Raw genomic sequence first — 23,720 nt, 5'->3', positions numbered from 1 at the left:
AACTTAAATCTAATTGAACCTTAACTATAGTATAGTCAACTTCAGTAAAAGTCAGTTAAAATCCTTGTTAATTTTCATCTCAGAGGCATACACGTTCGTAAAAGTTCATTCGATCTCAGTTACATGACTGTCGTTGACTGTCGATGCTCATTGGCTAGCTCCTTCCACTGACAAAATAGGCGTTACCAGACTCAGTAGGCAGCCAATCACAGAGCCGTATTTCTTTCTCAACAAAATGTCTGCATATTACAATCTAGAAAATGGCTGCCGCTGTGACAAATAATTTATTGTATCGCTTCTTTTAGAAATTAAGAGTTGGTTTTGATTCGATTTGAGAAGTGTTTGATGTTGATAAAATTGGTGTTGTAATATATTTCTCATTATTGTTCACTGTACGTTCGGTCAGAACCATATTGCAATAGATTGTAAAAACAATGGTTGTAGTTATTCATAAAATATGTATTTCCTCATGATATCAAGAAATGAAACGAGGATATTCTTTATTTGGCAGTTAGGACTTCAACCACTCTATCACTCAAGAACATCATAATATCATAGATAAGAAATAGCGTAAGTAGATATACCGTGGTATAGGGCGTTTATGTCGCAACTTTTACTGTTATCTCAAGCCGATTACTGTCGATTATTGTTGATTTTTACTGTTTTCACCCAGGTAAGAGTGTATGAGCGGCACAATAATATGAGAGACTACCAGCGTCAGAAAGCTTCACAGGAAAGAACTATGTGGACTATCAGCTTGAGATAACAGTAAAAGTTGCGACATAAACGCCCTATACCATGGGATATCTACTTATGCTATTGTTTCTCTATGATAATATACACGCGCGAGCGTGTGGTCGCGCGAACGGAACTCATCATATTATGATGAATCTAGTACCAAAGTCTCGTGACAAGTCACTTAGGCTATACTCAAGTCGGCTTACTTGTTCATCATTATCTATGCAAGCAAAAATAATTTTCATTTCAAAGATACTCTCTCAACATAAACTGTTCCTTTACTGACTTTGAAGAATAATTTTGATCATATAAATTGGGTTGGCAGTGTCATTGATATGAATCATATACTACGAACAACGAACAGTACAAACTCCAATAAGAACAGGACATAAAAGAAAGAAAGGATTGATTGATTGATTGAATACTTTATTTATGTAGATTGCAATATATACTGGCTTTTACACTTATATACAATAGCTTACAATACAGCAAAATTATAGATGAATTTACATAATATTACAAATGGACTATTTATGTGCCAAATCAAGGAATTGAAGAAGTTTTGGGCAATTGCCTGTTTCTCTTTCCAAATATCGTGTTTGTGACTGTTCTAATGAATAAATAAATAAATAAATAAATATAGACTAAGAAAATGAGTTTTAAACTGCATATGATATGAAAAAAGCAATTGGTAATAGCTATTGATAATATTGTTATGCATCTACATAAATTGGCGGAGCTTTGGACATATCCAATGTCCATTCTTTGGAAAGAATATTCAAAAGGAAATATTTGGAATATATAAAAGGAAATATAAAGGAATATTCAATATTCAAGGAAAGAGAGAAAGAAACTAAAGAAGAGGAGAAGAGGGAGATAGAACAAAACCAAGGAGAAAAACACAAGATATATATACTATATTTATCATTGAAATTAATCAAGTTTATTTCATTAGTAGCCTACAAAAATTACCGTCCAATTACCCTGTACAAGAATTTCAAAGAGTTTACGAAGATGTTTATCTTAATTGTTTGAAACATTCTATGAAATTCCCAAGTTTTCAACAGTATTCTTATTCTTGGCTCAACTTTAAGCTGTTAAGTCCCTTGTTGAAAACAAAGCCACAAGCCAATGACCGTTCAGCAAACGGTGTCACGTGAACTTATTATTTATCGTCACGTGATGCTTACTTATTAAGTCCCTACTTTCGAGCACCAGCTACTTAAACTACTTCCTTGTAAGTTGAGGCTATTGTTATAACAATAGTATAGTGAGATCACTCTAAACTGCAGTATATTCTGTATAAAAACAGTAATGCTTCCTACTAGACCAATGGTGAAGTTTGAAAAAATCTTTCTCTATATAGTGAGGTCCACGTTATAATGGCAGTGGAGAAAGATAGGAGAACAACGTTGCCGATCCTCTGTCTTGTCAATGCCTTCTAAAGACGGTAGCTGATACAGGTTTATTGATGTAATATTAATTGTTCATTCTCGTTTAGAATAATCAATTATATTTTATTAAGCAAGAAATGATATTTTTTAATAATTTCATAATGAATTGTCATAATCAAGATGAAATATTTCGTTTATTAATTGTTACTAAGGAGAATATCATGGCTGAAAAACCTGCGTACCTGGTTCTCCAAGATTACAACAGAACTTTTCAGGATGGCTGTAAATAAGATATCCATAGTCAGGCTGATCGCCAATATTCGGAACGAATAGGCACTAGCAGAAGAAGAAGATCAATTATTAATTCTACATTGTTAGAAGACGATCTGGCAACATTGTATCATTTTGTATCATTGAATAAGAGAATAAAAGAACAGAGCAAAGCGAGAAAGAGATAGCGTTATCCGCTTTGTTGAATGATAGACAAGGATAGCAATACCATTGCTAATCAAACACTGCCATTATAACGTGGACCTCACTATAGTATGCATTCCTTTAAATAACAATCGAATAAAATAAAATAAATAATAATAATAAAATAAATAACAATCAATCCTCCCCAATGCGGACAGTTTAAAATGAATCAGATGTTTCACTATACAGAGTAACGTGATTATAGTCTTGTCACTACAAAGTTTTTTGAAGTGATAAAAGTCTTGCAAAAATATCCACTTAGTTTTTAAACTGTATGGTGTTTTAAGAACTCATTTTTAACTAATAGAGGTTGTTGACATGTTATTCCTTGTTGAAAGATTCATGATTGTAATTGGTTCAATCTATTAAGAAAATGAATGTATCAACCTATGAGCTGAAGAAATAGTTATTTGTGCATCTAGGGACTAAAGTGCAACTTTTTCTCCCTGAGGGAAACTGTTGTCGCCCGATGGCGTAGCCGAGGGCGACAATTTTCCTGAGGGAGAATAAGTACTTTAGTCCCGTGATGCACACAACATTTTTCCTCCACCTACACCAATACCTATAACAATGAATAATTTTACTACATCTTCACGCTTTCACACTATTTCAGCTCTATTTCGATTGTTAGGTTATGTTCAACCGTTGGTGGATATGAAAAAGTACACACCTCTAATGACGTTAGAATCGAAATAGAGCTACTTATTTCCTAGAGCTAAAATATTCCAAAGATCGAAATAGAGCTCTTTTACTTTTCCTCTACCGACCACGACAGTGTTGCCACATAATGAATTAATTGTAAAGTAGTCTTGATATGGCAAAGTTCTTCCATGTTATCTTATGCTGTTTTTTGTTATATGATGTTGTTTTATGTTATCTGACATTGTTTTATATTGTACCGTAGCCTATCTGAGTTACTTCATCTATGTAATATCACTTTCCTTTGTACCTGACCGACGTGACGAGATCCCTGTATATGTTATACAGTATATTTGTTGATCAATAAAATGTATTCTATTCTATTCTATCGATTTTTGGCCGTACGTTTTTTTCCGTCCTTATAAATTCTATTAGATTGAACAGATGATGTCAAACAGATTATGTTTTATTTTAGAACAAATCAGAATTTGAAACAGACGTTTGTCAAGTTCTGTTTAATTTGGTAGAATTCCTAACGGCGGCAGAAAATCGATATGTGTGTGTGTAACTGGCTTAATACAGAATATGTATTTTGAAACATATAACTTAGTTTACAAACATCGTATTACAGAATACAATATCTTACATAAGGATTATGCAGAATACGTAATAATTTCAATAATTATTTATATGCAATAATTTCAGAATGCGCAAACTGCATTATGTAGATGAAACCTGATAAATGAAATTGATTTGACAGGAGAAAAAAATGCTATTAGTAGAAGTCAGTTGAATTTTAAAGTTATAAATTGAGATCAAATTGGAACGTGACAACACAACTAAAGTTTTTCTATTTGAATTCGTATATTCATAGGTAGTAGATACAATGACACTGTATGAAAGAAGGTATAACCTTTGATACAAATTATATCGGAGAAAAGCTCCTAATCTATGAATAATTTCGTTTTTGATCTATTCTGGTTGACACTACAGTCTAATTTTTGAATAATAGTTGTTACAAACTATTAGTCACGTGTGGAGCGCTTTCGGGTTTGAAATCCATTTTCAACACATAAAATCCATTTTAAACCCATTCAAAATGGGTTTTGAATCCATTCTCAACACATTAAATCCATTTTAAACCCATTCAAAATGGGTTTTGAATCCATTCTCAACACATTAAATCCATTTTAAACCCATTCAAAATGAGGTTTAAATCCTTTTTCAACACTCGAAACCGCTTCACACGTGTGCACTAGTTTCTAATAACTATTATTCAAAAATTAGACTAGTGGAATACGTTTTCAAAAGTTTTTTCTACAAAACATTTTCAAAAACGAATTATCAACTAACAGTTTGTCATGGATAGTGAAATAGTTGAGAATAATATTTATTGATGGAACCAATATCAGTATTTCACTATCCATTGGATTATATTGTGAAGACATAACTCTCTGTAGGAAATAACCTCTCATAAAACCATCCAACCTAATGTATGAGTTGACAACATTCCGGCAACAATACTCAAGGACAAGTTTATGGTCCATCATAATACATGGACCATATGGTAGATGAGTGAACTATGGTGCTCTTCACCATAGCATGATTCATAATTCATAAATCATAAATTAGAAAGATCATAAAACGCATTCGGCTCGTCATATATCTCGAGATATACTAGTACAGTATATATTCTAGTGAGGTCCACGTTATAATGACAGTGAAGAAAGATAGCAGAACAACGTTGCCGATCCTCTGTCTTGCCAATGCCTCCTATAGATGGTAGCTGATATAGATTTATTGATGTAATATTAACTGTTCATTCTCGTTTAAAATAGTCAATTATATTTTATTGAGCAAGAAAATATATTTTTCAATTATTATTTCATAATCAAGATGAGATATTTTGTTAATTCTACATTGTTAAAAGACGATCTGGCAACAGAGCAAAGCGAGAAAGAGATAGAGCTATCCGCTTTGTTGAATGATAGACAAGGATAGCAATACCATTGCTAATCAAACACTGCCATTATAACGTGGACCTGAATGGACAAAATAGTACCGTAGTGAGCAGAGATTGTTGAGTATACTTATATATTCACATATTATAGTCTCATATACATAAATTTGACGTGTATAGGCTAAACTCTGTATATCTACTCTGTAAAATACATTCTACAATATTCCTAGACAACGTAGTACAACGTTATGCAGAGATTGTTGGATTTATATACTCATGTTCATATACATAACTTATACGTGTATATACTCTCTTCAAGTATATACGCGTACGAATTACAAGAAAGTACATATTTCATGTACAGTAACAGTAAATTATGCAGTTCTCAATGAGACTGCAAATAGGATAATAGCAGTTGACTATTTTCAATTGAACCTAGTATATATACAGATATAGTGCCGTGTTTACTGTGTGAAAATATAGATATAATCGCAGTAATTAGATAAGAATGAAGCTGAGCGGGTAGTGGATAAAATTACTGAAGGCGCTTCGAGCTTTTTGAAGTACAGTGTTTTGTTGTAGTTTGTTTGAAGAATATTATTGTTTCACTTTGAAAATACTTTAATTTCGTGACATTTCAAGGAATTCTATTTAACTGAGATAATATCTCAATTATCTTAATTAATTTATATCCACTCATTATAATTATTTAGTACTCTACTTCCTCAAAGCTACAAAGTTAACCTTGAATATCTTCTTTTCATATTAGAATAGAATAGAATGACTGCCTACATTTTATACCTAGGAGGGCGAAGTTAGGGCGCAGTCGGCCCTCTCTTACACTTAACCCTCGACTGTTAACCCTCTATAACGGCAGATATAACTTCACATTCTTTGAAGTTTCCATTTTAATGACAATGGAACGCAAACTGCGTGAAAAACTATGAACTTCAGATTTTCTTTGCTATTTGGATAATTAGATAGATTCTTCTAATAACTGTGTAGATGAATTTCTCAAAAGAAATATTGAGATGTTATTAATGTGTTTAACAGATCTCAACACTTCAACAAATCTTATTAATTCTAACACTTTGAAATGCTAGTATTATCATTTTTCACAGCTCTTTGGTTCTGTTAATGAATGTTTGGGTGAATTTTGTCTTCACAAGAGTCCCCACAGAATTTTTTGATAGTTTTTAAGAAGATTCTAATAAAATGATGCATGAAATTTCAATTTTTTCTGCAATAAAAGAGTTATCCATATTTCTCAAAACCTCTCTCCACTTATAATCTTATCGAAATAATCTTTAACCTTAAATTTGGGAGAGGAATAACACAAGGTTACCTTATTTTTTCTCTCCCTATCATTTATGTATTTATTGTGTATGAATCAATAAAATAAAGATGATGATAATTCCATTTTTGTTCCAATCAACAGATCGTTTTAAACTCAATTTCGATCATTGCATACAATTTTCGTACCTGAAATATTAAAATTGTCTGTTTTTTCTCATATTCATAGAGATTTCTGTTTTATTTCAGCCCGTTCCAATAATGAAAGGAAGGTGTTTCGAGAATGCGGCTAGACGTAGCTTCTTCTCGAGGGATAACATGGACAGATTTATACAGTTCTGTCGACAATTGGGTGTCCATCAGAATTTATTATTTGAGAGTGAAGACTTAGGTGAGTTTTAGAATCTATTCTCGGATTAATTTACATCAATTACACTACTTATAACAAATTTTTACCTTGAACAACATTCTACCTATTGATGCACAGTTTTCTCACGATGAATTAAATGTTACTCATTCTGAATTTTTTATTTTTTTAGTGCTATTACACAGCACTAAGTAATGCTATAGTGAGGTCCACGTTATAATGGCAGTGAAAAAGATAGAAGAAAAACGTTGCCGAACCTCTGTCTTGTCAATGCCTTGTAAAGACGGTAGCAGATACAGGTTTACTGATGTAATATTAACTGTTCATTCTGGTTTAGAATAAACAATTATATTTTATTTGCAGTTTTTATAAAAATTTAGGTGGAGGGAAAATGTTGTGTATATCACGAGTGAAAAATGTTTTTTCTCCCTCAGGAAAATTGTTGCCCTCGGCTTCGCCTCGGGCTTCAAACTTTACCCTCAGGGAGAAAAACAGTACTTTTCACTTTAGATATACAAATAACTATTCATTAAACAATAAATTATATTTTTTAATAATTTCATAAAGAATTTAAATAATTAAAATGGAATATTTTGTTGAATTATTAATTCAACATTGTTAAAAGACGATCTGGCTACAGAACAAAGCGAGAAAGAGATAGTGCTATCCGCTTTGTTGAATGATAGACAAGGATAGCAATACCATTGCTAATCAAACACTGCCATTATAACGTGGACCTTACTATAGTGCTATTACAATGCACTGCGTAATGCTAAACTAAGGATGATTTTGACAATGATTCAACTGCAGAATCTGTAATTTAGTTAGCTGTACTTACAATCGGCTACACTTTTTTCTTGATTCACTTAGGGTGATGCCCATATTATGAACTCCATTTTTGTGCGTGGGTAATGAGACGAATGATGATTAGAGATGAATGGACCTATAGTCTTGGGTGGGTTCCGAACTACCGGGTAGCAATTTTTTAACTCCTAAATGATATTTAGGGTCAAGCCACACTAAACGTTTTTCAGACGAGTCGGCACTGTCGGCAGGGCAGGAAACTCTCCGATTGGCTAATTGTCAGCTGATTCCCGAACGCTAACCCAATCAGCCAATCTGAGAGCTTTTTGTCTTGGCTACTCGTCTGAGGTTGGCCACTAACGACAAGACATGCATGATGAGCATGTTTGTACACACATGTCGTCATACATTGCTGTGTCATCACAGCAAAAGGCATTGAACAACATTTTTTACTTTCCTTGCCCTACTACCATAGGTAAGGAAAGTATTGCTTTCCAAAAAAATTAAGGTACCCCAATTTCCAGTTTTCTATACGTTTCAAGGTCCCCTGAGTCCAAAAACATGATTTTTGGGTGTTGGTCTCTGTGTGTGTGTGTGTGTGTGTGTGTGTGTGTGTGTGTGTGTGTGTGTGTGTGTGTGGTGTGTGTGTGTGTGTGTGTGTGTATGTGTATGTGTGTATGTCTGTGAACACGATAACTCCATTCCTAATTAACCGATTGACTTGAAATTTTAAACTTAAGGTCCTTATACCATGAGGACCCGACAATAAGAAATTCAATAAAATTCAATTCAAGATGGCGGAAAAAATGGCGAATAATTACTAAAAAACCATGTTTTTCACGATTTTCTCGAAAACGGCTCTAACGATTTTCTTCAAATTTATACCATGGATAGCTATTTATGAGCCCTATCAACTGACATGAGTCTTATTTCTAGGAAAATTGCAGGAGCTGCGTAATATTCTCGAGAAAAATGGTGGATAATTACTGAAAAACCATGTTTTTCACGATTTTCTCAAAAATTACTCGACTGATTTATTTCAAATTCATACTCCGTATAGTTATTTATCAGCCCCATCAACTGGCATGAGTCTCCTCTCTGGGAAACTAATGGGAGGTTCACCCCATCCTTGAGAAATGTACTTTGTAACCTCCTTCTCGTGCATGAGGTAGGTAGGTAGAGCAGTCTATAAAAATAACACATAGTCGAGATATTTCATCTGTAGAACAGCTGTTTTGACGACTTTTAAAAAATCATCGGATTTCACAATTTACACAAAGGAAAAAGTACTCTGAAAACAATAATTATATACACACATATACAGTAGTCCGATCGTAGTTTCAAATAATTATGTTGCCGCCAATCGTCATTATGTTATTTCTCTAAATTATTATCGTTTAAGAATGAGGCTCCCAGTTCAATGAGCAAGGAAAGTTGTGTGAGTGTACCACACCAGATTTTTGAGGTTAGGATTTTGTATCTTCGATTTTTTGCTGTTAATTCTTCCTTCACTACTCTATTTCAGGTCAAATTATGTAGTTTTGTATGATTATCATTTTCAATTTTCCAGTAGTTTATTTATTGTAATTGGTTGTTTATTTCATTTTAGAAGCCTCTCGCTGATGACAAACATGTGTGTACAGCTGTACACATAAGTTCATCATGCATGCTCTGTCGTTAGAGACCAGTCTAAAAAACGCTTCGTGTGGCTTGGCCCTTAGAGGAGTCGGCTCTTCAAGTGGTCGCACAACGGGAATAACCACTACCTCCGCAAACAAAGCTATAATGTATTCTGGTGACGTCAGCACAAGTAGGGCTCCTACACCAAAAACCGATGATCTATATCAGCTAGTGTTTTCATTGGTGTAGGAGCCCTACCTGTGCTGACGTCACCAACAACAATCTGTCATGCACTATGGCTTTGTTTACGGAGGTAGTGAAATAACTAGCAGGTGCTTGGATTGATTTATCTTATCAATAGTTTATATAACTATAACTACATGATCTGTACTTACTATGAATTTGATAACGATTTATATTTTTACAGTGCTACAAAACAACCCGCGCAGTGTGATCCTATGTTTGATGGAGGTGGCACGATTGGCGTCCAGGTACAACATAGAGCCACCCGGTCTGGTTGCGTTGGAGAAAGAGATAGCCGAGGAGGAGTCACATGACTCGGGCCTCTCTCTCGTCTCCTGGCAGTTTCAGGGTACTGGCACCATATCCAAACCTAGCAGGTGACTTCATTTATCATATTTCTCGTTTTTTTTTTCAAACTGTTTATTCCATTTATTGATTCATTCATTAAATTCATTAGTCTACCTACATACCATTGACAATTTAGGGCCTGGACACACAGAGAACGATCTGCTGGCTGCGGTCAAAGCGGTTTTATAGTGAGGTTCACGTTATAATTGCAGTATTTGATTAATATCGGTGTTGCTATCCTTGTCTACCATCCTTGTATCATCTTTGTATCATCGTATCATCTTCCTGTCGTGAGGTCCACGTTATAATGGCAGTATTTGGTTAACTTTGGTCTTTCTATCCTTGTCTATCATTCGTCAAAGCAGATGGCGCTATCCTTTTCTAGCTCTGCAACGTTGCCAGATCGTTTTTCAAAAATGTAAAAATATAGATAATCTACAAAATATTGAATCTCAATCATGAAAATTCTATTCAATCATTAAAAAACATATTTCCTTGGCAAATATAATATAATCGACTTTTTTTAGCAAGAATGAACAGTTAATATTATTACATCAGATATACCGGTATTAGCTAATTCTGATATAAGGCAGTGGCAAGGCAGAGAATCGGCAACGCTCTTCTCTTATTTTTCTCAGCTGAAATTAAATGAGGACCTCACTACAGAGGCAGACTTTTTTAGAGATTGATGTAACATATTTTGTAATCTTTATTAATTATATTGTTAATCAGTAATAAAATCACAAAAACTCTTTTAAACGAAATAAATCACTGGACTAAACAGCACATTTACTTCTCATTACCTAAAGTATAAATTCTAATAACCAAATATATATTTATAACAACCACAATTATGTAAAATCACAGAAAATTCATCAATTGTACTCTGTCTTAAAACCGAAATTCTTATTATATTTTTTATTCTTTATTTGTCTCCACGAATGTAATAGTTAATTTTCAGCTTTTGAACTAGCAGCAGGCGCTCAGGTTTTCCTTGCCGGCTGTACCAACAAGTAATATTTATTTTGTTCTATTGTAAAAAACTTAAATTATTCGAATTGTATTGTATAATTTAATTATAGTAAGTTTTATAATGTAATTTTGTTTTTGGCAAATAAATTATTATTATTATTATTTGCAAATAATGAGAGTTATGATACAATTATTTTTATTAAACGAGTAAATTTTTTTACTTTGTATAATAATAACAATTCAATAACTGTATTAATAAACAACTTTATAGCTCTATTGCTTCTTGGAAATGAAATGAGGAAGAAGACTCCATTGTTACCAATTTTTGTGTACTATTAGCCAACTAATTGTTCTGTTGTACTGAATCAGTAATACCTATTTGAGTTATTTCAAATTTTGTGATTTGTAGACACTCAGGCAGCGACAGTAGGCGTGGCCTGGGGGACAGCGGTGCAGGGGGAGACGACGGTGGCCTGGTGGGGGGTGGGGGAGCCAGTGACGGGGTGCCCTCCGACACGACCGAGGATGACTGGTCGAGGGGAAGTGGCGAGGATCCTGACCTCCTAGACATCACTGACCATTCGGGTATCATCAACACACCGGCTAGAGGGGATGCTGGCATGAGTGACCTCGACAGGAAGGTGAGGAACTTACCTATAATTGACCGAGCGAGGTGAGGTCTAAGATTCAAGTCGACGGTTTTGCATTTCTCTTATTGTTTATATTTTCCGCATTTACGGTGAAACGCGGTAATAGATTTTCATGAAATTTGACAGGTATGTTCCTTTTTCAAATTGCGCGTCGACTTACAAGGTTTTTGGAAATTTTGCATTTCAAGGATAATCTAAAAGGAAAAGGAGCCTCCTTCAAACTCCAATATTAGAGTAAAAATCAGACTATAGAATTATTCATCATAAATCACCTGTCGAATGAATTATAAATTGCATGCAATGACGCATGCAATTCAATATCTCAATGTAACTTAGTGAAAAAACAGCTGTTGTGTGGACTATTAATCGCATGCAGTGAGGCATGCAATTGATAACTTGAAATAGCATAGTATTTTCTCCCGACTTTTCACTGCTTTCAACTCGGTAAGCTTTTGATGATAGTACATAGCTGTTTACATCAAATTATTAGCATTGTCGATACAACAACCCAAACAGCCATTAGTCGTTTATACACCGATATCTCGCCGACACGACAGGACAGGACAGAATTTACTCTGATGGACAGTATTAGAGGAGACTGTGGTTTATAACTGCGCGAGGTCTACTGTTCACAGAACTTCTAGTATTTGTGAGGAGCTTGGGAAATGTAGCCCAAAATATAACAGTTATAGATTTTGATTTCCACAATATAATGGTGAAGGTGGATTGAAGTACAGTATACTCCATAATTCTTAATTAATAGATCCATAATAATTAACCAGCTTCGAAGCTTCCATATATCCATATAATCCATAGATTTAATTCATAATTATGTGTAATTGACATGATCTATTTAGTTTCACCTTATCATCGAGAAACTCTATAACATCTTTGTTTCTAGTGTAGAAAATATTTTCATAGAGAAAATATACCATAAGAACTTTTTGTGTAGTTGAGAAGTTGATATTGTGGTAATTATGTAAGAATAAATAAAAAGACTAAGAAATTGTCAAAAAGCACAGATTTTATTGGAATTTAGAGAGACCGGTTTCGGTTGTTACACCATTGTCAATCTCTGATAAACTCCCTCTGATAAACGTTCATCAGAGATTGACAATGGTGTAACAACCGAAATCGGTCTTTCTAAATTTTAATAAAATCTGTGGTTTTGTGAGAGGTGTTGAAGTAAACTCAACTTCACCCAAAATACCTATGATTTGTAAAGTGTAAAAATAGAGTGTCTGTATAATGTTATATACCCACTTCTCTTCTCAGAGCTACTGAAATTTATGAAACACTCTTATCTTATCACAAAACAACTAGTTTCAACTCTTCAAGAACCATAGTATGAAATAGTGATTTACTCTTGAAGAGTTGAAACCAGTTGTGTTGAGATAAAATAAAAGGGTACTTGATAACTCTTAATGTGTTTCAATACCTAATGTTATCTTTATACCGATCTGTTTTTATTGAAGTAGAGGCTATCACTTGCTCAACAATTTCTCCTAAACTTGTTTTCCTCATGTTATTTATTATCAAAATTTGGGAATAGAATAGTTTTGGGCCAAGCATGTTTTCCGTTCCCGATCATATTGATATGATTTGTAATAATTGTATCTACAAATAAATAAATAGAGTTTATTTTTGTTTGAAATATTTAGGTACAACACGCAACCAGAGCAGCACAAAGGCACTGTCACTGTAGGGCAGATAAATGCGACAAACTCAGAGTGAAAAAAGTCGGAGAAGGCAGATACAACATTGCTGGAAGGAATGTTTTTGTTAGGGTAAGTGTGAAATATTTCTCAATTATTAATTTAATTCTATGGTAATATTGAATTCATAAGTATGTGTCACCAACCGTCAATACCCACTTGCATTTTATTTTAATTCACAATCTTTTCTCAGTTCTAATTATTATGTTCTTATATCCACTTTTTTAATAAGTATTTGAATGGTATCTCTGTAAGCAATAAGTCTTACAAAACTAGAGGTTTGTTTGGAGAGATTTCATAACTTGTTAAAACTTTTAGTTAGTTCCAGTTTTTTAAGCTAAGATCTATAATAAATCTTGGCACCATGGTTTTAAAAAACTAAAAGTGTTAATTGATTGTCAATTGTGGTGATTGATTGTCACTATGGCATTTATCAACCAATAATTGTCACTAGATTTTTGGCCAAAAACGTCATGGTAACAATCAATTACCACTTCTTTTCTGTGTGAAAAATGCAATGTTAGTGATTAGAAAAGGAAACAGGTCAAATTAGGTTGGAACTAGACTAAATATGATGAGTGTACGGTACTTAAAGGTGCGTACAGACTTTCGCTCTGCTCCGCAACCGAACGTCACTCCAGCAGAGCGATTGATGATCGACCGGGGTCCAAGAGTGGTTCGACCGGGGAACGCGAGAAGATCTAACATCTTCCGTAACGTTCATGATGGGTGCGTGGGAGGAGCGACTGTAGTTCGATGGTGGTACTAGGGCGGTACGAGGGCGGTACGAGGGAGGAGCGTGCTCGGTGCGGGTCGGAAGCGCGAATATGTGTACGCAGCTTAAGAGTTTACAATACCATTACCATGAACTATATTATATACCATAGCCTAGACCTAAGATGTCTGAAATAAGATCAAACTATCACTCAATCAATCAATCAATCAATCAATAAACCTAACGATATACATTGTTCCGTCATAGCTCATTGTCTATCAACAATAGAAAAAATTGAAAAAAGAAAAGATCCGTAGCCGCATTGACTGGCAAAATCATTTTCCAAAAACAAGGGATTTCATTCTTTTCAGCCGTGATTATTAGTTAATAACGCCAGTTTATAAATTTGAAGTACTCTTTGTTGAATTTATTTTTCATATTGTATTTTTTTATATTGTCATTTTATTCATATTGTCTATCTGTTTCGGCGATCAGAGTATATTATATTTGATATTTAAAGCATCCAGTGACCTCCTATTAAAGGAGTGTAAGGGCTTGTCATGAAAGCTGCATATAGAGAGCTGCACTTGGTTTTCATTGACCACTAAGGGCCGTTTGCACAGTGAAAGCTTAAACTGAATTCAATCAGCTGTTGGCTTACACTCAAAATGAATCATATTGAATTTAGTTTAAACTGACACTGTGCAAACGGCACTGAGGTTCTCCAAAAAATAGTTGAACTCAAATTCTAGTTTAAACCATCAACTGACTCAACTGAAACACATTTCAATAAATGCAACCAAACATTCATTGAACGGGTTTAATTCTGGAACCAACTTCGGAGAAAGTGATCCTAAGATACCTTACACTCTTATTAAGGTCTAGGCTATGGTTTCTAAAGTTCATGATGGTAATGACAAACTTAACTAAAGTGATTGAAGAGACTTTGTCAAAAAAATCCACTTTACTTATTAAAAATTGAAGCAATGGAATGTTTATGATCTTCAAATGCTCTTCAATTATGGAAAAGTCCACAACATCAATATTCACTCTACAAACTTAATTAAATAGAGTGTTTTGATTTTGCAAAATCATAATTTTTGTTTCTTGGTTGCAGTTACTGAAAGGCCGCCACATGATGGTGAGGGTTGGTGGTGGTTGGGACACACTGGACCACTTCCTGCAGCGACATGACCCCTGTCAAATCAAAGCGGTGAGTCGACCGGTCTCGCCCACCAATGGCAGCACGGCTCTGCTCATGCCACGCCCACTGGCCACGCCTATAGCCACACCCAACCGACATCACTTTCCTCAGGCCACGCCCACAAAGCCGCTTGTCACGCCTCTGGCCACGCCCACAAGGCAACTAGCCACGCCCAAAAGGCCACAAGCCACGCCCACAACAAAAATACCCCGTCACCGACACGCCATGTCTGCTACACCAAGCAGTTGTTATTCGGCACTGCGTAGCACCAACTATCGCAGTAGCACGCCTGATACTGTAGGTCGCTAGTGATGTCTTGTTCAGGAAAAGTCTGATGATATCAATAATGTGCTGATGTATTGGAGAAGATTCTAGTGATGTCAATGTTGTGAAATCAATTAAGAGTCTATAGTGATGTTAGTATTACAATGTTGCAGTCATAAGAAGGAATCTGAATGTTATCTAACTATAAGAAGACATTATCATGATGCCTTGTAACAATAATTTCATCACTGATTTCATAATAATTGACATCACTGATTAGATACAACCTTATCATTTCACTGTATCAACATCATTAGAAGGAATTAAGTGACATCACTAGCGACTCAGTCAGCACTATTTTAGTTTATGCAAAACATGCATTTTTGAAAAGTTTTGTTGGACACTGTAGGAGTGTTATACAATGTTGTAACACTATTTGTGTGAGCTGAACTATTCGGTGCCAAATTCTACACCAATTTTGCTGTAGTTGAATCAAACTTTTGCAACTTTTTTGTGCAACTGTCACAGTTTTTGTGGTTATAGCTGCACTAGAAATTTATAGACTACCATTATTATGGCTGCACTATGCAGCTAATACCACTTGCATGCTAATGCATTTATTGTTTGACTTATATATGTTTTTCATAAGTATTGAAAATCTCATAACCATCAATCATGTCATTACTGGTATCAATACATATTTTTTGTTGTTAATGTTGTTTTAACATGATCACTAATTCATTACTGGTATTAAAACATATTTTTCATTGTTAATGTTGCTTTAACATGATCATCAATTCTTGTGTTTGTTCTTCCTGTACCTACTTTATTTTGCATAGTTTTATGCACTACAAATAGTACAGGTATTGAAACCTGTAAAATTATCATTTTTTTTAATTTATAGACTAATGTTTGACTACCAATGTTTGTTATTGTTTTGCATATTGTTCTGTATCCTACTTTAATTTACATAGTTTTATGTATTTTCCATAAATGAAAATTTTCATAATCATCAATATTGTTTCCATATTGAATTTGTTTTTAAACGTTACAACATAACTGTCAATGTTTGTTTTGTTTTATGTTTAGTTCTGTAGTTCACATTACATAGTTTTATGCATTTTTCATAAATATTCAAGCTATCATTTGCAATCATTTAGATTATCAATTTATTTGGTATAACCATTCATGTTTGATTTCTTGTGTTTCGTTCTTTATTTTAATTTGCATATTTTTATGCATTTTTCCTGTCTAACAGGCAATCAAGTTGTATTTTATCCTGAAATTGCCATTCAATATTATTGGAAGTAATCAGTTTACAGTTTTAGATTGATTTCTTAATTCCTTAGATTGAATGATAGAATATCTGTAGATTCTATTCAATCTGAAAGAATTTTCGATTTATTAAATCAGGGTACCGAACCTAACTTTTGTTTTAAAACGGAGATGTTATTAATAATTTTAGTTGTATATATTTTTTTAGCTTTTCCAATCAATTCCACAAGCCACCATCATTCAGCATTACATAATTTCTTCTACATATTGACTCATAATTCTCATGCATTCCTATTTTTTAAGACAAGTTTTCATTCACGAACAGTTAACATTTTTCTGGAAACTATAAATTTACCGTATCTTTTTTACAATCTACTATACTACTACTCACAAGCAAAAACTGAATGAACACTCAATTAGTGAATGACTTGATTCCACCTTCTGTCAATTAATCTGCACAGTATTTCCTATAAATTTTCTCACATGCAAAATAATTCTGTAGCATTAATAATGTGCAAATAATGCATTTCACTGTATTACATAAATAAAATAAAGCAAATCACGTCCAATAAAGTATTCTCACAATTTAAATAGTATTTTGAAGCACTCCTTTCTATTCATTTAAACTCAAAATATAGAATTTTATTGACTTATTTTGAATATTGTTTTGTGGTACCTACATATTATCGTTTAATTTCTTGATTATCTAAATCTCTAGCTTAGTTCTTGAATCTATATATTTATCCATAGAAATAAATTGGAAATTGCAATTTACTTAAATTGTCTTCAGGGTGATTTACAGAATTTTCGTTTGATAATAATTATTTATTCATATTATTTCCATAGAAGAAGGACTGATATCCTAAATAAGATTCAACGGGATAATATTTCACCAATAATAAGTAGTGATCTTACATATTATTTTTGAAATTCAGAATTTACGTATAATTTATAATTGGTGATTCTATTAACACTCTCACAAATTTATAATGTAGTTCTGTTCTCTGTTATTGCAACACTCTTGTTCACTCGAATACATTTTGTATAAAATTAATCACAAAATTACAGAAAGATCTTTACTTAGTTAATTCTGTACCCTACCGTAGGCTACATATTATTTGCCAAGGAAACTAAAAGTGAGAGACCCCATCTCATACCTCCAATTATAATTGAGTGTTTTTCAATATTCGTCTTTCATTGAGAATAAATATTCCCTCTATATTTTAATGAAATATTTTTCTGTAACTGTTATTTTTATCGTGAACTACAGTTAGCAAAGAAGCTAAGCTATCATTTTGCTATCTTTTCTCTATGATATTACTTACGAATATCATCATCTAATGTTGTGAATCAATAGCTGAATTATTAAGGGTCTGTGAAACATAGAAGATTTTATTGTATACCAGAGTTTAAAAAGAATATTTTATATTTTTGAATGAGAAATTATCATGTTTTTCGCAAGAGTATGTCAGTTTAATTGATGTTTACAAAGTTACTTTTAAACTTCTATTTTTCAAACTGAAATATAGTATATTTATGAACAGAAAGTTCCATTGCAAAACTATAATATTTCTAAAAGTTATATTGTTTTATAAGCCATATAAATATATTTTGATGAAAAGTTGACATATTTTTCAAATATCTAATTACTGAGTATGGAAAATTTGTCATGTATTTTGAGATATACTGCGATTTTCTGTTGAGTAACTATATATCAGAAGATTTTATCAGTATTTGTTGAAAATTGGAAGTTTAGGCTTTTTCGTTTATTTTTGTAGAAGAACTATATTATATTAATGATTAATGATAATTCATTGAAACCTATAAATCTATTTTGGCTTTGTTAGAGTAATAATATTTTTAAAGATAAAAAGGCTATTTTAAATTTTGTCAAGTTGAAATGTCTACATTCTGTTAGAATTCAAACGAAAAAGAATATAATGTTAAAATTAATAATTGTTGTATTTATAAACATAGTTCTATTCCTATTATAACTATGAACCTTGGAATTTATCTGGTTTCTAATAACTATCATACCTGTATATAGTTTATTTTGTTGGTACCTATCAAACTTAGGAATTAGTAAGTAATTATGTTTTACATTGTAATTATACTAAATAAGATATGACCAAATCTTAGTATGTAATAATTCTTAATTAAGAATGTCAATAACTATAAAAGACGCATTGATACTGTATTTATTAGTTGTAAGAAGTTACAATAGTTATTTATTTTGAAAAGGGATTTTGTAACTTTCATTTCATGTATTAACTTTTTGTATTAATGGTTGATTTTTGTAGATATATTCCCAGTTTTTTTAGGAGTAGGTGAATTTATTCCAATTCCTTCATTATTTTTCTGTTTTTAGAATGTTTGTTTTTTTATCGATGCTTCCATTATTAGCCTAATTGTTTATAATACAGAAAACGTACGTCCTATAATCGAAAAATGCCTTATAAATTTATCCATCAAACATTTTGAACGAATTATGATAACATTATTTGATGCTAAGTATCCTAATGATGTTTTAAGGTACTATAATAATATAAATTTGAAGTGAAATTTAAATTGTTATTATGTTTGAATGAGAAAATTTTGTGCTCAATACTTTAGTGTTCTATTACCATTTCGTCAGGCATTTTTATTGTACCATCCATCAACCCATTACCAAGCACAAGTCATAGAATAATGTAGGCATCAACAGCAAATGAAAAATTTATTAATCATTCATATTTTTAAATTCTAAAGCTCAAATAAACTTTTTCCAGAGATTCTTGTTAAAATCTATAGTTCAATTACCTGAACTTGAAAGCTACAATGTTAATGACAAATCCTTATACACTTTGAGTTGGATAAATTTAAAATCCACTTATTACACCGAAGGCTACTTAACTATGTAAAAAAATAAATTCGTATGGCTTTTGTTGATGGGGAGTCCCTTGCAGGAAGGTCCCACCTTGCCTGAATATATAATTTGAGCCGTCGATGGGCCTTACGACTGTCATGATTCAGCCGTGACCGACAATATAACGTGCCCATCCGATAACACGGGAGTGACCTGTTTAAAAACCTGGTTTAAACCCGCGGTCTTTAGGCTACTACGCAAGTTAATTACTCAACTATCTAAAATGTAGATACTATTATCATAATATTTGAGACGGTTAGAGTGAATTAATTTTAAAACAGAGTTTAAAACTCTTTCAAGCTACATAAAGTGAACATCACTTCAAAAACATCACAAAGTTTTTTCTAGTTTTTTTTATCACACATCACTAGAATATTTTTCATAATTATTATCTATGGAGAATGTCAAGAATGAGCTTATTATAAATTAACAAAAAGTATTATTAATCAATAACTTGATAAACCACTAATATGACCTATAAGTTACTTGCTACATATTACACTACCTGACTTATTCTTGTAATCTATAGTTTTATAAAAGGCCAATAGGTGGACTTTCTAGTTCTACTTATAATATTAATCTCTTAGATTAACTTGACTTACAAGTAATTCGTCCAGACTACATTAAAAAATGCAAAAGAGTATACAGAATAATATTGAAAGAAATTGACTAATTATTCCAAAAACAGATCTAGTAGCTTATCTACTTATATGCTCAGTCTTAATCACTAAATGCATGATGGATATTAATATTTTCTATTGAATTAGGGGTACCGTACTAAATTTCATAGACTAGAAATGAGATATACTATGAGGTTCATCTCCTAGATCCTTGAAAGTTGAAAAATGTTGTTATAGCTTTAATGTTTGCTAAGATCTGATGATTGTATTTCTAGCTACTGATACGTTAAAAAAATATTTTAATGAAAATTGTTTTCGTGTAATTTATTTTTGTTTTGCATATAGATCGGAATTGATCAGAAATAAATACCTAATTGTTTATTCATTGAATGTATTTGTACGTCACTCACACTCATTCATTATCTATCATTATATCTATCCAGCACATCTTCATTTATATAAAATATTAGGAAATATAATCATGATTATTAGTTTCTCTATAGTGAGGTCCACGTTATAATGGCAGTGGAGAAAGATAGGAGAACAACGTTGCCGATTCTCTGTCTTGTCAATGCCTTCTATAGACGGTAACTGATACAGGTTTATTGATGTAATATTAACTGTTCATTCTCGTTTAAAAATTATCAATTATATTTTATTAAGCAAAAAATTATATTTTTCAATAATTTCATAGGTGTTCATAATGAAGATGAAATATTTTTTTAATTAACTATTAATTATACATTGTTAAAAGACAATCTGGCAACAGAGCAAAGCGAGAAAGAGATAACGCTATCCCCTTCTTTGAATGATAGACAAGAACAGCAGTAGGCCTACACATTGGTAATCAAACACGTGGACCTCACTATAGATCATCTTACATAAGTAGCCTATAACTGAATATTATCTAATATTTTATTAAATTTATTCTGTAGAGAAACGATAGCATAAGTAGATATCCCATGGTATAGGGCGTTTATGTCGCAACTTTTACTGTTATCCCAAGCCGCTAGTTCACATAGTTCTTTCCTATGCAGCTGTGTGACGCTGGTAGTCTCTCAAATTGTGCCGTTCATACACTATCACTCCAACAAAACAGTAAAAATTGACAATAATCGACAGTGATCGGCTTGAGATAACAGTAAAAGTTGCGACATAAATTCCCTATACCATGGGATATCTACTTACGCTATTGTTTCTCTATGGTTTAACTCTCAAGAACTACTGGAAAGCATATATCAACAATGAGATTGGAAGGAGGGAAAATTGGATTGAGATTTGTAATAGAGAAGAGAAAAACTGTAAACTGAAGATGAAGGAATTGAAACCAACCAGTCTCAAACTGATTGACATGAGAAAAATAGTACCTATATCTATAAATATAAAGGAAATAAAAATCTCAGTACCCTTTTTTTGAAATATTTTATCACTACATGTTTCGGACATTTATGCCATTTTCAAGTGATATGAAGATAACTTCATGAAGTGACTTGATATGAAGTGACTTCATATCACTTGAAAATGGCATAAATGTCCGAAACATGTAGTGATAAAATATTTCAAAAAAAGGGTACTGAGATTTTTATTTTCTTTATATTTATATTACAAGTAGCCCTATACAGAAAAGAGATACCTATATCTAATATGGATTGCTTTCGGATATTCTTAATGAAAACACTGGGGATGTGGCCAAAAATATCACTCTAATTTATTGTAAGATTACAGACATGTTTCAACACCAATGGTGTCATTTTCAGTGTGAAAAATTCACAAAAAAAACTTTATGTATCAATATCACACATCTCAACAGCAACAGTATCTGAAGTAGATTTTCTTATTGCAAGCTTCGATGCTTCTTCTTTGAATTAAAAATTTATTATATTTTAGTTCAAATATTCAGTTAAATTTGAAAATCATCTTTATTACTATTATTCAACGTCTATAGATATAAGGTTTCTACATACCTTGCTATTATTAGTTTACGATGAAGTTAAATTATGGTTACACTGAAAAAGCTTGTAGATAGGACTCTTGATTAAAAGGAATTAAATTTATAATAGCAGTCTATGATTAACTTTGAAATCTGTATTTTTATTCATTTTTATGTTGCATTTCTATTGATAAGTTTCACTTGAATTTAAAAAAAAACTTTTGGAGTGAAAATGTACTTACTTTGGGAATTCCCACAGTCTGATTATGACCAACAACAGGTCGAAACGATCGTCACTACCAAAGTAAGTGCATTTTCACTACAAAAGTGTTTTTTTTTAATTCAAGTTCAATTTTAACAGTGAAAAAGTATGGATATGCAACAGAGATAAGTTTCAGTTTGTGTTATTTTGATAGCAGTTTCTATCCCATGTGACGTTTCACAAGTAGCCTACACCCTGTGAAAAACATTTTACATCGATGTTATTATAGGCCTATATCGTGTCAGGTAAATCACTTCCACTTTCAATCTTAGATTATATTATTATATGTATTCTACTTTTTAATTTATTATTGATTCAAAATACAAAAAATAATTATACGATACGTTCCGCTTTTTTTTCTAAATTTTATGCAAGTACATTATATTATTCTCGTCTACAATGATTTCCAGTTATTGTTAAACAATTATTTCTAATTATTGTTAAATTATAAGAACGAATATTGGTGTTGGAAAATTGTGTAGGAACTGAATTCATGTTATTCCAAAAATAGCAAATTTTTCATCATTTCAAGGCAGTACAGTAACTTCATCTGAAATTATGCACTTACTTATTACTGTGATGATAGAAGTGTGATGATATTGTGATATCATATATTGATAATATTGTGATGAAGATATTTATTCTCAACCAAGGTTATCAATGATAACACAATAATTTCTCTGCAATACAGTATTACAGTTACTTCTTAGCTCAATATCAGTTCATTATAATTTTGAATTAGTTATTCAAAATAAGTTCTTGAAAGTTAACAGCCTCTTTTGATGTGGAATAAACAGACCCTTATTATACTAGAATATCTCATAGAGTAATCACTTTTGAATACTTAAATTACGGTACGACATAACAGCCTGATTTTTATAAATAAAAGCTATTAGCTTCTACTTATTTTTGTGGAGCGCTTTCAGACAAATTGGAGTTCCTCAAACGTAAGTAGAAGCTAATAGCTCTTATTTATAAAAATTTATAAATTGGAGTTCCTCTTAATAATAACTTTTAAATACTTTAATTACGACATAGCAGTCTGATTTTTATAAATAAAAGCTATATTAGCTTCTACTCACGTTTGTGGACCGCTTTCAGACAAATTGGAGTTCCTCAAACGTAAGTAGAAGCTAATAGCTTTTATTTATAAAAATCAGACTGTCATGTCGTAATTAAAGTATTCAAAAGCTATTATTAACAAGCAGTTTGTAATGGAAAGAAACATTGAAAAGTATCATACGTTAATATAGCCTACAAGAAAATCACCAATAAATATTACTTATATACATGAAATTTGAGAATTCTTGTCCAGTATTTGTGGTACA

At 32.3% G+C, this 23,720-nt stretch overlaps 1 protein-coding gene across 1 annotated transcript in view; it reads left to right on the top strand.

Annotated features, from left to right (window-relative positions):
• LOC111048756 (growth arrest-specific protein 2) overlaps positions 1–23,720 on the top strand; it is a gene marked incomplete in the record, with an annotated part of 128,547 nt that overhangs the window by 98,905 nt on the left and 5,922 nt on the right. The window contains 5 exon segments of the mRNA XM_039439296.1: positions 6,748–6,889; positions 9,717–9,909; positions 11,262–11,493; positions 13,164–13,289; positions 15,050–15,145. Coding sequence (XP_039295230.1) covers positions 6,748–6,889; positions 9,717–9,909; positions 11,262–11,493; positions 13,164–13,289; positions 15,050–15,145 — 789 coding nt within the window.

The sequence above is a fragment of the Nilaparvata lugens genome, chromosome 12, assembly GCF_014356525.2.
Source record: "Nilaparvata lugens isolate BPH chromosome 12, ASM1435652v1, whole genome shotgun sequence".
Lineage (NCBI taxonomy): Eukaryota > Metazoa > Arthropoda > Insecta > Hemiptera > Delphacidae > Nilaparvata > Nilaparvata lugens.
The sequence above is the reverse complement of the archived record's forward strand: the minus strand, read 5'-3'. Positions and strand labels throughout refer to the sequence as shown.